Raw genomic sequence first — 17,477 nt, forward strand, 5'->3', positions numbered from 1 at the left:
CTTCTGCTGTAGTTGCAGGCGTCCTGTAGTCATAAAGTTGCCGTCCTAACTGCAGTGTGAGTCCGTGTAATCAGTAAGTGTAATAAATCGTGCAACTTCTCTAGAGCTCTCCACTGTGTGACCTCGGAGGGAGGGAGATAAATTAGAATGGCTTCATGGCAATATACGTCTTCAGTGCCTCTATAAAAGGATCCTATTGCAGCTGACCAATGAATGGATTCCTAATAAACTAGTACCAAATTCACTGTTTATATCATGTTTCATGTTTATTTGTTTTCAATCAATTTTGGGACTCTATTTCCTATAGAAGCATATCTTAATCAGAATAAAACACATTGAGACAGTTAGTTCCTTATAGGATTGCATCTGCTATATGCTTTAATATTAATGTTTTGCTTTTGTCCTTTGTAGTGGCATTGGATTATTATTGATTGTACATTTTGTGGGTAGATCATTTTTTAGAGTCCTGTTTTTATTTGCCAGTGTCTAGAGTGTAGGGAGTGTGATTAGTTTTATGTAATATTTTAAATGTGCATATATTTTTATGCTAATAAATTTGTGGTTTCTATAGTGCTTCATGGATATATTAATTTTTAGTCTATACCTTTATATTGTGGTTTTCATATGATGAATGGTTGATCTCTAGTGCTGTACTATAGCATTTCTTTTCTGTGTACACTATGAGAGAAGAGAACACTAACCACAAAGAATGGACAGCACACAGTGGGGGAGTGTAAGGGAAATGTGAGCAGAAGGACACAGAGGGTATAGCCTTGCATTTAATATGTATCTGTCCCTAGTGATACAAAGCATCTAAAATGAATTCAAAGGGGGCCCCTACCGCTGCATTTTCCCCGGTGGGCCCTTCATGTCCCAGTCCGACACTGACCTGATTGGACATCCACTTATTTACCTGTAATAATCCAGAATATCTTCCCTGTGCTCAGCTTTCCCTTTTGCATTGGTAATTTTATCTGACATAATAACCTGCGGACACAGTGAGGACCTGTATATATTATAGATAATACATGTTTAGCAATTTGTTTGTTCAAATATTCAAGAAGCTTAACCCTATCTCTGCTCATAGATTGCCAAAAATATTCAGGCTGAAAAGAAAAGCACCACCTTATAATGAATCTGTGTATAGCTAGTGGATATTACTATTGAGGAGTAGTAGGGTTTTGTTTTATTAATATACAAATGGTCTTAAACTCTTTCCTGCAGGAGGAAGAAGTTAAACAAGCAGATCTTATCCTGTGTCATCTGCAGCTGAAGCAGTACAGACTCGACTTAGTAAACTTGTCAGTCAAAACAACATTGCAGGGGTTATTGCAGTGTTATCTGACGTTGTGTGTACTTTACCTCATATAAATAGTACAAATAGTACAAAACTTCTGTGCATTTCTGATGTCCAGTGCTTGGATGTCAATCACGAATTTGGATTATATATGTAACCGCTTGTCACTGTGTGTAGTGTGGGGTGCAAAGGGTACACAGTGCACCTCCGTCTCCAGCCCGGTCTAGCTGATGGGAATGGGTGTAAATGACCAGGGGGTCCCTGCACACTCAGGTGTTTCTTCGTAAGTAGTGGGACACAAGTGGTGGTGCAGTGCAATAAGTCAGAATAATTTGGGCTCGTTATTTACACTCCTCTTCCTCCAGCACGATAATCATAAAGAAATATATATATACAGCTCCTTACTCCTCCAGCACAGGTCTTAATGAGCAAGATAATTATGGTTGCAAATATATCTCCTTACTCCTCCTGCACAGTTCTTAATGTTATCTAGATGTAATATAACAGTTCATATGTCTCTTACACTCCAGTACTCCATGTTCACTGCAGTTCATCCCTTCTCTGCAGGGGCACTCACATGCAGGGGCGCACGGAGGATTGTCGGGGGGGGGGGGGGGGGTTCTCCCCGCCGACGGAAAAAAACCCAAAAACCACGAGAAAGAGCTGCTGCGCATGCGCAGCAGCTCCGTTTCGCCAGCGCTGTCCTATACAGCAGCCGCGGCGCTGTCTAAGAAGCGCCTGCGGCGGTGCTGTATACAATACAGCACCGCCGCGGACGCTTCTTGGACAGCGCCGCGGCTGCTGTATAGGACAGTGGCCACTTAGTTAGCGCAGGGGGGGTTTCTAGAGACTCAGAAACCCCCCCTGCGTGCGCCACTGACATGGATGCTAACAGGCAACTTCTCCTCAATGAAGAATAAATAAAGCAATCCCCACTTGACGCACAAATACAGTGAAAAAAATGTACAGGTATATAGAGAGTAGGGATGTGCACCGGCGACTTTTGAGGTCTCGTGTTTTGTGTTTTGGATCCGGATTTTCGTTATTTTTGAGGTTCGGATTTGTCTCGCAAAACACTTGACGAAAGGTCTCGGTTCGGATTTAAGGTATTGGATTCGGATTTTTTTTGAAAAAAACATAAAAAGTTTAAAAATCAAGTTTTTGGGCTTATTTTCACTCCTAGGCTATTATTAACCTCAATAACATTCAATAACAAGCATTTCCACTAATTTACAGTGTATTCTGAACACCTCACAATATAGTTATTAGTCCAAAACGTTGCAACAAGGTATCTTTCTGGACTGCGTAGAGGAGTGGGTCACCACAATATCTATTAAAAACCCTGAACTTTTATGATTCGCACCAATAATTGTACCTGGACTGCGTAGAGGAGTGGGTCACCACAATATCTATTAAAAACCCTGAACTTTTATGATTCGCACCAATAAATGTACCTGGACTGCGTAGAGGAGTGGGTCACCACAATATCTATTAAAAACCCTGAACTTTTATGATTCGCACCAATAATTGTACCTGGACTGCGTAGAGGAGTGGGTCACCACAATATATATTAAAAACCCTGAACTTTTATGATTCGCACCAATAAATGTACCTGGACTGCGTAGAGGAGTGGGTCACCACAATATCTATTAAAAACCCTGAACTTTTATGATTCGCACCAATAAATGTACCTGGACTGCGTAGAGGAGTGGGTCACCACAATATATATTAAAAACCCTGAACTTTTATGATTCGCACCAATAAATGTACCTGGACTGCGTAGAGGAGTGGGTCACCACAATATATATTAAAAACCCTGAACTTTTATGATTCGCACCAATAAATGTATCTGGACTGCGTAGAGGAGTGGGCACTGGGCACCACAATAAAATATATAAAAAACCTTCAACAGATCTGCATTACACTACACATACGGCTGCTCCTCCATCCTCTCCATCATATACATGTTGGAGTTTTAGCGTGTGACAACCTCTTGTTTTTGATAATGTCAGTGCATTTGGAATATTTTTCAATTTGCCCCACACCACTGAATGTACTTTATCTATGATACGCAATACGCATCTATCTATCTTGACTGCGTAGTGTGGTGGCCCCGGTACACAATTTGGTACCGAGGCCACAATATAATTTAAAAACCCTCCACGTGTCGGAATTCCACCAAACAAGTATCTGGACTGCATAGTGGGGTGGCCCCGGTACCCAATTTGATACCGGGGCCACAATACCTCCTCCAAACATGCTCCAGACAATTCGTCATTGACAGACCCCAGACAGACAGGGTCGTAGTGTTATTGTTTGACTTTGTAAACCCAAAAAAATGTCCCTGTTGCACTTGCACATAGTCGTGCAATGAAGACTGACTTTTTCATTTAAAGGCACGATCTTTAAAGTGTCAGAAAGAGAGAGAAGACACAGGAGAGGAGAGTTGTAGCTGGGGACCTGGGGTGGAAGCTCCCAGGCTCCCCCAGCATTGCCTGGAAGTCTGAGCGTGGTGACTGAGCCAGGGCAAGGAATGTGTGCCCTGGATGAGGGGGAGAACTCCATGCCACTATAGTGAACCCAAGAGAGAGGGGGACACTGCACATGGAAGAGGCCCTGGAGTGAGGGCTGCTACAAGAGGCATGGTAGCTGTAGTGTCAGATCCTGAGGCTGAGAGTACACAGAGTGACGTGTCAGAGCACAGGAGACATTATCCCCGCAGAGGAGGGATGAGCTGCAGTTGAGAGGTCTGCTGTTGAAATAGGACATGCACACTTTAACACACAAATCATTTCAGCGACAGGGCCTACCAAACAACTTTGACTGAAATGATTGGTTTGTTTGGGCCCCCACACCAAAAAAGCTATTCATCTCTCCCTGTACAGACTAAACAGGCTCTACTGAGGCAAGATGTCGTCCTCATCCTCAACCTCTGATTCCTCTCCCCCTACAGTGTGTACTTCCTCCTCATCACACATTATCAATTCGTCCCCGCTGGACTCCACAACCACAGGTCCCTCTGTAGTATCTGGAGGGCAGTGCTGTACTTCATTGAGGAATTGATTATTCATTTTTATAAACATCATTTTTTCAACGTTGTGAGGAAGCAACCTCCTTCGCCGCTCACTGACCAGGTTCCCCGCTGCACTAAAAACTCTTTCCGAGTACACACTGGAGGGGGGACAACTCAGGTAAAATAGAGCCAGTTTGTACAGGGGCTTCCAAACTGCCTTTTTTTCCTGCCAGTAACAATATGGACTGTCTGACATGTCTACTTGGATGGTGTCAGCAAAGTAATCATCCACAATTTTTTCTATTGTCACAGCATCCAATGCAGCGAGAGTAGACATGTCTGCAATGGTTGGCAGGTCCTTCAGTCCGGACCAGATGTTATCAGCATCCCCGCCAGTGCCTCTTTTGGGAAAACTGAGCTTTTTCCTCGCAGCCATAGATGTGGAAGAAAATGAGGGTGGAGCTGTTGGCATGTCACGGTCCTCTTCAGAGGACAATCTCCTGACCAGCAGGTCTTTGCACCGCTGTAGACTTGTGTCCGCCGGAAACAGAGACACAACATACGCTTTAAACCGAGGATCGAGCACGGTGGCCAGAATGTATTCCTCTGACTTTAAAAGAGTGACCACCCTCGGATCCTGGCAAAGCGTACGAAGGGCTACATCCACAAGAGCTACATGCTTGCTGTAATCGCAATGGCTTACCAGCTCCTCCCTCACTTTCTCCAGCTGCTTCTGCAACAGCCTGATCAGGGGAATGACCTGACTCAAGCTGGCAGTGTCGGAACTGACTTCTCGTGTGGCAAGTTCAAATGGCTGCAGAACCTTGCACAACACGGAAATCAGTCTCCACTGCGCTTGACTCAGGCGCATCCCCACTCCTTTGCCTATGTCGTAGGTGGCTGTGTAGGCCTGAATGGCCTTTTGCTGCTCCTCCATCCTCTGCAGCATATAGAGGGTGGAGTTCCAGCGCGTCACAACCTCTTGTTTGAGGTGATGGCAGGGCAGGTTCAAGCTTTTTTGATGTGCCTCTAGTCTGCGGTAGGCACTGGCTGAATGCCGAAAGTGTCCAGCAATTTTGCGGGCCACCGCAAGCATCTCCTGCACACCCCTGTCACTCTTGAGGTAATGCTGCACCACCAAATTAATGGTGTGGGCAAAACATGGGACGTGCTGGAAATTGCCCATATTTAATGCCCGCACAATGTTACTGGCATTGTCTGACACCACAAATCCCCATGAGAGTCTAAGTGGGGTAAGCCACTGGGAGATAATTTCCCTCATTTTCTCTAATATGTTGTCAGCGTTGTGCCTCTTATTAAAGCCTGTAATGCACAATGTTGCCTGCCTTTGCATGAGCAGCCATTTTGTAGATGCTGCTACTGATGCAGCTGTTGCTGTTGCTGCGGAAGGGGATGCATCAACCCAGTGGGCTGTCACAGTCATATAGTCCTTCGTTTGCCCAGAACCACTTGTCCACATGTCCGTGGTTAAGTGGACAGTGGGTACAACCGCATTTTTAAGAGCACTGAGGACACTTGATCGTACTTCTCTGTACATTTTTGGTATCGCCTGCCTAGTGAAGTGGAATCTCGAGGGGATTTGGTACCGGGGACACAATACCTCCATCAACCCTCTAAATCCCACTCCACTGATGGCGGACACCGGGCGCACGTCTAACACCAACATTGCAGTTACAGCCGCAGTTATACGCTTTGCAATAGGGTGACTACTATCGTATTTGGTGGTCATGGCAAACGACTGTTGGACGGTCAATTGTTTGGTGAAAGACTTAGCGGTCTTACGACTTCCCCTCTGGGAAGATGACCGACTAACAGCAGCAACAGCAGCAGTGGCAGTAGTAGGCGTACCGCTGCAGGATTCCTCGGATGAATCCCGTATTGAGGAGGACTCAGTCTGGCTGCTGACTTGGGCTGCAGGACTGAATCTGATGGAGATTGTGGAGGAAGTTGACGAGGAGGGTGTTGCTGGTGTGTATCCAACTGGACCACGGGATTTAGGTGTCCCTGTACCGATGAGGGTCCTAGCCCCAGTTCCTGAACTAACCACTGAACTATGAAGGTTATTCAGGTGACGTATAAGGGAGGATGTTCCTAGGTGGGCAAGATCCTTACCCCTGCTTATTTGAGCTTTACATAAGCTACATATTGCCATACATTGGTTGTCTGGATTTGGATAAAAATAACTCCAGACCGAAGAGGTGCATTTTTTGGTCTTCTGACCAGGCATGACGATGGGCTTTTTCATCCCATGGACATCAGCTGTTTCCCCCCCTGGTGCCTCATTTACAATAACCACATCACCATCCTCATCATCAAGTTCCTCCACAGCGCCAGCTACATCATCAATAGCCTCCTCCCGAGCCACCTCTTCCCGTACAGTGATGGGAAGGTCAGGCTTGACAACCACCAACACGCTTGGACTCGCCTTGGGGATTTGTGATAATTTCTCTTTAGAAGGCAGAGTTGTTTGCTGTTTTGTTGCTGACAGCATAACTCTCTTCAATTTTTTGAAGGGGGGGGGAGGAGGAGGAGGGCTAAGATCCGTGGGTGAAGCTGAACCACTAGTCATGAACACGGGCCAGGGCCTAAGCCGTTCCTTGCCACTCCGTGTCGTAAATGGCATATTGGCAACTTTACGTTTCTCCTCAGATGATTTTAAGTTTCTCTTTTTGCTACTTTTTCTTAACTTGGGCTTTTTGGATTTTACATGCCCGGTACTACGAGATTGGGCATCGGGCTTGGAAGACGACGTTGATGGCATTTCATCGTCTATGTCATGACTAGTGGCAGCAGCTTCAGCATTAGGAGGAAGTGGGTCTTGATCTTTCCCTACTTTATCCTCCAAATTTTTGGTCTCCATTATATGTAGCACAAGATACTGCAGAATGTGTGAACTTGGTAATATTGCAGTACCAATGGACTTATACTGCTGGATTGGTTTTGCAAATTTGGTTATAATTATTATATATATTTTTTTTTTTTAATTTTTTTTTTTTTTTTACTTTTTTCTTATTTTTAAAAAACTTGGGAATAGTGGGGAAATAACTATGCCCTTAGAAGCACAGAGCACAGGACACAGCACCACTGGACTGAACAGGACACGGCACAGGATCCAGCAGCACTACGGAACTCAGCAGGACAGAGCACAGGACACAGCACCACTGGACTGATACTGCAGAATGTGTAAACTTTGTAATATTGCAGTACCACTGGACTTTTACTGCTGAATGTGTGAACTTGGTAATATTGCAGTACCAATGGGCTTATACTGCAGGATTGGTTGTGAAAATTTTGTGGTAATTAAAAAATATTAAAGTAGTTTTTGGTATTTTTTAAAAAAACTTTTTTTTATTTTTTTAAACACAGGGGAATATTGGGGAAATAACTATGCCCTTAGAAGCACAGAGCACAGGACACAGCACCACTGGACTGAACAGGACACGGCACAGGACCCAGCAGCACTACGGAACTCAGCAGGACAGAGCACAGGACACAGCACCACTGGACTGATACTGCAGAATGTGTGAACTTGGTAATATTGCAGTACCAATGGACTTATAATGCTGGATTGGTTTTGCAAATTTGGTTATAATTATTATATATTTTTTTTTTTTTAAATTTTTTATTATTTTTTACTTTTTTTTTATTTTTTAAAAACTTGGGAATAATGGGGAAAAAACTATGCCCTTAGAAGCACAGAGCACAGGACACAGCACCACTGGACTGAACAGGACACGGCACAGGATCCAGCAGCACTACGGAACTCAGCAGGACAGAGCACAGGACACAGCACCACTGGACTGATACTGCAGAATGTGTAAACTTTGTAATATTGCAGTACCACTGGACTTTTACTGCTGAATGTGTGAACTTGGTAATATTGCAGTACCAATGGGCTTATACTGCAGGATTGGTTGTGAAAATTTTGTGGTAATTAAAAAATATTAAAGTAGTTTTTGGTATTTTTTAAAAAAACTTTTTTTTATTTTTTTAAACACAGGGGAATATTGGGGAAATAACTATGCCCTTAGAAGCACAGAGCACAGGACACAGCACCACTGGACTGAACAGGACACAGCACAGGACCCAGCAGCACCACTGACCTCAGAAGGACAGAGCACAGCACACAGCACCACTGGACTGATACTGCAGAACACAGCACAGCACAGCACAGCACAGCACAGCACAGCACAGCACTAAACAGCACAGCACAGCACAGCACTAAACAGCACAGAACTAAACAGCACAGAACTAAACAGCACAGAACTAAACAGCACAGAACTAAACAGCACAGAGGACCACCTAACACACCCTCCCTCTACCCTGATCAATGCCCGAGTGAAGATGGCGGCGACTAGCGGGGAATTTATAGGATCCGAGTATCGCGAGATCCGACAACGGGATTATGAGTCAGAGCCTCAGTTTCACTTTTGAATTTGGCGCCAATACCCGGATCTGTCTCGGATCCGACTCGGATCCGCAACGTTCGGGTGGGCTCGGATTTCAAAAATCCGAGTGCGCTCATCCCTAATAGAGAGACACTGATATAAACAAAAATTGTGTGATAAAGCATTATTTATTGCTCGTAAACAAACAAGCCGTTATGGGAGGCAAGCAGTATGCCATGTGCACGACAATAAACACAATGAGGTATATGATAAACATTGAGCATGTAGAGCTTCAGACAAGGCAATATTTGTTGCTAGTAAGTGTAGCAAGCCGTTGCAAATGGCGAGTAGAAGGCAGTTAATAATCTTACAGATGTATCTCGGTGGCACATGAAAGAGTAAATGAGTGAACAGATATGCAGGTAATCTGCGAGATGGTCACAGACCACGGACAGTCACTGGAATAGAGGTCAACTGATACAGTGTAGCGGGTTCCACCGCCAGAAAGCACAAGCCAGGTATATATAGGCAAGTCCAAGTATAGCTAGGTGATCCTAGTCCATAGAGCCTCTGGGTAAACCAACGATAATAGGGAATTATGCCATTGGGCCAGTGATGCAGTTTTGGGTTGTCAGTGGGTACTATCTGCCCTAAATACAGACCAGGCTGTGTAATGTGTTTGATTTAAGGTACATGTTAGATGCACCCTCCTAAAGTGTGTATCTAACAAACAAAGATAGGCAGTGGGTTGTATTTAGAAAATAGACCAAACACATTTATTTATTACAAACATGTTGACATAACCTTTAAGAATGTACCAATAACCAAATATTATAATTCCTGACTTCCAGGATAATGTAGCACAGTCTCATTCTGGTTCTCCTGTTGGACTGAAGCTTGACACTAGATGGCAGTATTGGTGCTTTGAGTCTATACATATATTTATGTCAATGTAAAGAGTACATACACTGATCATGTATATACTGACACCATCCAGCACAGTGCACATAATATCCCCTTACTGCTATATGTACAACTCTCCTTCTCATGTCGGACTGACCCACCGGTATACTAGGGAAATCACTGGTGGGCCCCACTGCCTGCATGGGTAGGGATGTTGAGTGGACCTCAGTAGTGGAATAAGGTACTGCTGATGAATCCTGAAGCCTCCAGTCACTGAAAGGATGATATAAGTGCAGGTACTGTACAATGTGTCACCCTACACAGACACACCTGATGTCTCCTCCTTACAGACAGGCAGAGGCAGTGCACCTGTCTACATCCTAACTCTATGTTCCCAACCCAGACAGCTGCAGGAGCCATCCACCTACATCCTGACCATTAGCTCCTTACTCACTCTCTGCCAGATAGTGCCTCCTAGTGGGGATGTAGGTGAATAGTTCCTGCAGATATCTCCATGTATTGTAATCTAGAGGATAATCCGTCTTTCTATAGGATAACCCCATAGAAGTTAAACTCCATATACTGCTGCACACCCTGATCTGGAGGTTATAGGAGACAATTACTATAAGGGGACATCCTCTGCCCCTGTAATATGCTCCCATGTTACTACTATGGTTCTGATTGAACTAGTGGGGCAATAAAAAGCAATTTACCAAGTACAGAGCAGATTACAGATAGAGCACTAAGCATTGCTATTTACCCTGCTGTCACCCTCTGCACAGTCAGCACTTAGGGGTGGGTTATTGCTAATTAGGTAATTACATTTTGTATGTGTCTGTTGTAAGTGGGCAATTCTATATTATATGTGATGACCAATAAACATCTTATAGCCACACAGTAACACTGCTGTAACATATATCTCTGTGTTTCTGTGTCTTATAATCACTAGTCACAGTGTGCAGCAGTATATGGGGTCTACATCCCTTCTATAGACTGATCCTTATCTGTACTCCTATATACCCCATGGTTGTGCCCCTTAATTATAACAGGATCCAAAAACTTCCTCTTGTCCTTCCTTCCAAAAGAAAAAGTCTCTGCTTTCCCTCTCTGCCTTGTAGCAGCACCAGACGGGACAACCCCCTGTATACATCTAATAAACCGGCCAAACTGGTGGAATAACCAGAGTGACCTATAATGTCATTATTACATTATACAGCCGTCTTACACTGAGAAAGTACCTGCTGGTAAGTGAGGGGGGACTTAAAATAGGGGGTTGTAAAAGGAGGGAAAACTGTATAACGAGCACTTTGTAAAATAGAGAAAATTATAGTAATTACATTCCGCGATTATGGCAAATATCATGTTAATAGAGATAAGCAGTGAAGTATGCTGGGATTTGTAGGGAAGCCCCCTTTTATAATGCTAAAAAAAGGTTTGGACCACAACTCCCAGTAGGCAGAGCTATACAGATATAATACATTCATCTCCTACAGTCATTACAGCCACCTGGAGCAAGTGTAGCACTGACTACAGTAATAGTATATACACTGGCTGACAGACAGTCACTGCAGCCAATGCCAGATATCAGTGAATAAGAGATGGGGAAATCCCACATACATGTATATTTAAATATTAATAATGAAAGCATCTAACACACCAACATCATGGGAGGAGCTCAGCTGTAGCTCCACCCACTACTTCATTCTATTTGATAAGTTTTCCACCAATCAGATTCCTCTCTCTGTGATGTCACCAGTCTCTTGACAGATGTCTTACATTATGGCGATTTCTCCCAGCTCCTGACTCCCCAGATATATTAATGCAACCTCCCCATATACCTACATATAATGCAGCATGAAGGGGCTCAGTGAAGGTGGCAGTGACGGTGTGTAAGTGTCTGATCGGGTCACACAGAGAATAAAAGGACATCTGTCCAGCCTCATAATCCAGATATATCCTCACTCTATCATAGGGAATATTGTCAGGTAACTGGATGCATTTACTGTCATGTATCACTGTATACTGATTATCATTATTATACCCCTTATACAAACACCAGGAATTGTTATTATTTCCAATGTATGACTGACGTCCTCTCCGGTCCATACTGGGATAACACATCCCTACCCTCCATCTCCGTGATTTACTGACATCCACTTCCCAGTAATGTCGCCCTGAGGAAAATTTCCTGGTGCTTATTACCTGATTATACTGAAATCTCTCTGGTGTTCCTGGATGATTCTGGTTTGGTGACCTGGATGCAGTTTTCCTGTCACCTGATATATGTATATAATTGCCAGCTGTGTTTACATCCAGTAATATGTCTGTAGGTTCCTGCATACAGACCCCTGTATTTATACCTGTTATTATATCAGATAATATGTGTAATTTCCCTGAGATGAGACCCACATCCAGATCTCCTACATCATGAATCTGGTTATCGTGTCTCTTTCTGTCCTCAGTATCACACAAGTCACCTGTGTCTGGTTCCTGTAAGACAGTCACTGGATCAGACACATTACACAGTTCCTCAATGTGACGCATCTTCCTGGACAGCTCGTCCTTCTTTATTTCCAGATGCTGGATCAGATCAGAGACTGAGAGTGAAATTCTCTTTTCCTGCCTGGAGATCTCACTCAGCACTCTCTTCTCTAGGTCTTCAAGCTGTCTCCCGATGTCTCTAAACAGGGCAGTGACTCTCTCTCTCACTAGCTGCTCTTTCCTGATCTTCTTTCCTGCGCTCCTGCAGACTCTGGACTCTTGTCTCAGTCTCCTCTCTCTTTGAGGTCAGTTTCTGCAGAACATTTCCCAGTTTCTCCTTCTCAGAGGCCTCATCCAGCATCTCCACAAGGTGTCCTCGATGTTCTCCGGCCAGACAGCAATACACACAGATACAGGCAGCATCTTCAGTGCAGTAATATTTCAAGAGCTCCTCATGGACGGAGCATTTTCTGTTCCCCAGGGAAGTGGTGGGATCAGATAAGACGTGTTCTGCTGACTTGCTGTGTACTCTCAGGTGATTATCACAGAGAGAAGCTTCACAATGCAGACAGGATTTAGCAGCAGGTACAGGAGAGTGAATACAGTAAGTGCAGAAGATCCCAGTCTCCTCCTGATCTGTCTGAGTAGACAGGAAACTCCCCACTATGTTACACAGAGTTATGTTCCTCTGCAGTGCAGGACGCTCCTGACACTCTGCAATGCATTCAGGACAGGTATAAACTCCAGACCCCTCCTGTGTATCCAGCACACGATCAATACAGACCCGGCAGAAATTGTGTCCACATCTCAGTGTTACAGGATCTGTATAAATGTTCAGGCAGATGGAACAGTCCAGCTCCTGTCTCAGATCAGCAGACGACATCGCTGACAGCAGAAGAGAGAAATAAAAGTGAAAGAATCTGACACTCAGACACCAGTGGGTGTGTTTCATATTCTCCACACAGGGCGAGGCTGAGCTTGTCACTTACATTATATCTATATGCAGCGGTGGCAGTGGAAATTTAGAAGTAGTGGTATGGAAAATGTGAATGGAATTTGATAGTTTGAAATTAACTTTATAACCCTCCAGTCACCACTTAACATTAAGCCCATGGGTCCAAAACCATAAGCTGTAGTAACAAACATTACACACTCTAAAACTACGGACATAGAATATAAAAACAGAAAACTTGGCCTACCTTGTCCCTAGCCAATTCTCCCACAATACCTGCCTTTTTCCAACATTTTATGGGCAGGATCCTTTGCTCAAATTACACAATGAGGACTTTTTCTCAGCACAGTGGTCTCCATTATATATATATTCAGTTTTTTTCGTATTTTCCACCTAGCCTCATGTGTGCTACCTTTACCTTATATCACTTCCACATGTCTTACTTGTCAGTTTGCAGTATATCTCTCTCCCTATTGCTTCCTCTCCCCATGTCCCCAGCACTCTTGCCTGTCTGCCCCTTTATCTCCACGATCCTTCTTCTGCAGGCTCCTCTCTGTAACGAGCCGCGGCGGCTTCAGGCACCGCCGCGGCTCGCTTCCTCTGGTGGCCTCGCGTCCCGGCCGTCGTCATGACGACCGGGACGTCACTTCCGCTGGGTCCCGGCCAGATCTTTCTGGCCCCCAGGAGTGGTGGGGGTTGGGGTAATATGTTAAATTATTAAAATGTTTAGTTAAGTGTGTGGACAAGTCCCAGGAAGTCCTGGTAGTCATTATGTGTGTGGGTACGCTGCCACTTGTACAACAACCTGTGGTAACAGACATGTAAATGTAAATACACAAACACTAAAACACTGTAGCAAAAATGATTTTGTTAGAAATATAGTCACCAAATCCCTGGAAGAGCTGGCTTAATGTAAAGCCCAGGAGAAGGAGATACAGGAGGAGGCCTGGCAGGAGAAGGTCCAGGAGGTGGAGGAGGCCCAGAAGGAGGCCCAGGAGGAGGTCCAGGAGGAGGCCCAGGAGAAGGTCCAGGAGAAGGTCCAGGAGGCCCATGAGAAGGAGATACAGGAGTTGAGTAAGAGGGTGGCCAAGGCTAGGAGGAGACTACAGAGCACATCCCTGGGGAGGCATGGGCCGTGGCAGAGCCATCCCATGCAGGGTGAACCCCAATAAATATAAATAAATCTACCATCTTATCCTAGCTGAGAAACATGTGTTAGTGTAAGGATGACACTCTTGGCCTTAGATGACTCATTGTTAGCCAAACAAAAAAAACAAAACAAAATCTGTATTGTCTTACAGAAACAAGTCTGCCACAAAAGTAAAGTAAGATATAGAGTTTTGGGCATATTGTGGATGCAGGGACAGACTTTATGTCTTCTGCTCTATAAAGTAGACCTAGGTATAATTGCTGCCTTTGTGCATAAATCTATAAATTAAGATTGCTTAATTCAAAAGCATAAATTCCACATAATGACAAAATAAAATAGTAAATGTCCAAACCACAATTATCAACAATGATTGAGAATCTCTGTATTTAGAATATTTCTTTAAAAATGTAATGTTGCAACACTTATAAGTCCCCTATTTATCATCCACAGATGCTACAAATGAGGAAACAATATCCAATGGAGGAAAACATGGAGAGGGCCCAGACATACCCGGATGGCAGCTATTGCCCAATGTCATTCAGTTTGCCCTGGGCCGCCACACCTTGGATTATATATTTTGATCAAGATTTTTAATTTTAAAAAACGTATTTAAGAGTTTAAAATTTTATATACAGTGAATATTGTTTTGTTCACAAGTTTATAAAATAGAGTTTTTATTGTTCTTTAAATCTTTTTGGTTCATAAAAAATAAATTGGATGAATTTATTCTAATGAAGGTGCTCCGGTTTCCTCCCACACTCGAAAAACATACTGGTAGGTTAATTGGCTGCTATTAAATTGCCCTTGGTCTGTGTGTCTGTGTGTGCGTCTGTGTGTGTGTCTGTGTGTGTGTGTGTGTGTGTGTGTGTGTGTGTTAGGGGATTTAGACTGTAAGCCCCAATGGGGCAGAGACTGATGTGAGTTCTCTGCACAACATCATTTTAAAACAGTGTAAAATAATGTGAGCTATTAGTGGTGCACAATACATATCAACAGTGTTTATGGTTTACAAATGGTGCAGTCACTGAACATTCGCATTGCACAATTCATAGACACAATCAGTAACACATCATAAGGTAATAGTAATCATTGTACAAGTATACCGAAGAGTTCATACTGGGGATGTGACAGAACACCAGGAATACGAAGTGTTAATGTAGCATTACTGTATTCATTTAGAATAGAATGTAAGGGATACTTTTGTAATTGCGAGCAGTCTTAATTCAGAAATGTGGCATACGCTTCACTCTGCATTGTCATATGAGCGTACTTCATGCTCTATGTACCTATACGCTCTGGGGTGACTTGGGTGTAAGTATATCTGACGTACGTCTGATGTTATACTGGGGCATATGCTACTAGTGCAGAGCTGGGAGCATCCTGAGATGTGTACGATTCAAACTATGGGCGTAAATATGCTATTTTCTGTTCTTAGATAATTATCTGTGGAAGTACCACACTCACAGGGGGCAGTGGGTCATTTCTATATGAAAGACTTCAGACCCAAACTTCAGACTAGCGTCGCATGCCACAATCACACCTGCGACTTTGCAGCTATGCAATTTATCTCCCCCACCCCACACACAATGTAACGTTGCAATCCGACAGATACTGCAACGCACTAAAGGGATAATCACTAATGTTACAGCTCCCTGGAACTCCATATGTTATAGGAAAGAGACAGGATCCGGGACGATGGTTTACTCTTCCTCAAATTCGGGGTTCCCCAAAATTCAGAAGTTTCAGGTGGTTATTTCAGTCTTATCCGACACTGTCTGTACTTTACCCCATATAAATAGTACACAATGACTGAGTGTGTCTCATGTTCAGTGCTTGGGTAAAATTATGTCATTGTCTTATTATAATATTTTATTACATAGCACTTTATACAACCAGACATTTGTTTTCATTTAGCAAACTGCAATAGAAAATATATCTATTACTGATGGGCAGCACCGCTCGTAGTAATGCCCATCTATATTGGCATTACTACCACTGGGTATAATATCAGTGCTGGTGCCCATCACTAATGGCATTACTATCTGCTTTCCCATCTTTTGTCATAATTTTCACTAATGACAACAGTAACAAATATTTGCAATAGAGTGTATAATTTAAGAAGACTCATGAAAAGCAACAAGCAGAAAATGGCATGCATGTACTAAATGTACAGGAGAAGATATCCCTTTTTGAGACTAATATCAAGCAGGTCTGTGACCTTTCCATCTGAACATACTGTCCTTCACCACCACAAGACCCTGCTGTTCTTGTAAAGCTTTTGTCAGTATAAAAATTTCAGTCTTAGTAGAAATTCTATTTCTGCTTATGGACTTTACCTAATTTAGAAATACATATACCCACTAGCTTAATGAATAAGAATACGCCCATCTATATATCCTACTAGAACTATAAACCTACAACAATTAATATGTATTTATTTATTTTACCAATACTCCTAAACCATCCAAATATAGAACATATTGTCTTAATTATACAATTTATTCATGGGAGTCTAATATGTAAGTGCAAAACTCTATTAAAGCAAAAACATTTATCTTTGAAGTTAACAGAATGTCAAATTATTTTCTATTTTTTAAGGTTACTTTTCTTACCTGCTTTAATTCTTCAATTAAACACGTATGTCCTTAGATGTTTCATTAGTTATTTTATCAAGGATAATTTTTCCTAACTTATTATTCTTTTGAGAAATATGTATAGTGCCTACCTTAGGGAAAATACCAACTATCACATTGTGAGTGGAAAAATTCATATTTTCTCTTTTCTTATAATGTCTAAAATTCCCCTCTGGAATCTCAGTTAATATCCTTATTCACAATACCCACAGTACAATTCCCTACATATCTCTTTTAATTCCACTTATAAACAGTATAGTCTGACACATAATACATTCCCTCATGTAAATATATACAGTATGTATAACCCATCTTGGGTTATTACTGTGCCCTTGCTTATACCTTGTTGTGTACCTAGTCAATTATGTTCCCCTTTCACAAACCACAGTAACATAACTACAATGAGAATCATTATACAATTGAGTGCTATTAGATAAATTAAGTCTAAACCCAAAACTTTCTATCAACTTTTTCTGAAAGGTACAAGTAACACAAATCAGTGGTTCATTGATTAAAAATCAATTTGTGCATATAGTTTGTAATATTATCAATTACAGTTCAAAGATAAAAACCTTTCACTAGATCAGCATAAACAGGTGGTCAAGAGTCTTCTTACTCAGGCCAATGCTCCAATGAATG

General features: G+C 42.8%; 1 protein-coding gene across 1 annotated transcript; it reads right to left on the reverse strand.

Moving 5' to 3' along the window:
• Window positions 1–11,371: 11,371 nt before the first annotated feature.
• On the reverse strand, window positions 11,372–12,986 carry LOC142150881 (E3 ubiquitin-protein ligase TRIM39-like). The gene is given in 2 exon segments (XM_075206054.1): window positions 11,372–12,320; window positions 12,322–12,986. Coding segments are annotated over 2 exon segments (1,614 nt in total).
• Window positions 12,987–17,477: the final 4,491 nt, after the last annotated feature.

This window comes from Mixophyes fleayi, chromosome 4 (assembly GCF_038048845.1).
Source record: "Mixophyes fleayi isolate aMixFle1 chromosome 4, aMixFle1.hap1, whole genome shotgun sequence".
Taxonomy (NCBI): Eukaryota; Metazoa; Chordata; class Amphibia; order Anura; family Limnodynastidae; genus Mixophyes; species Mixophyes fleayi.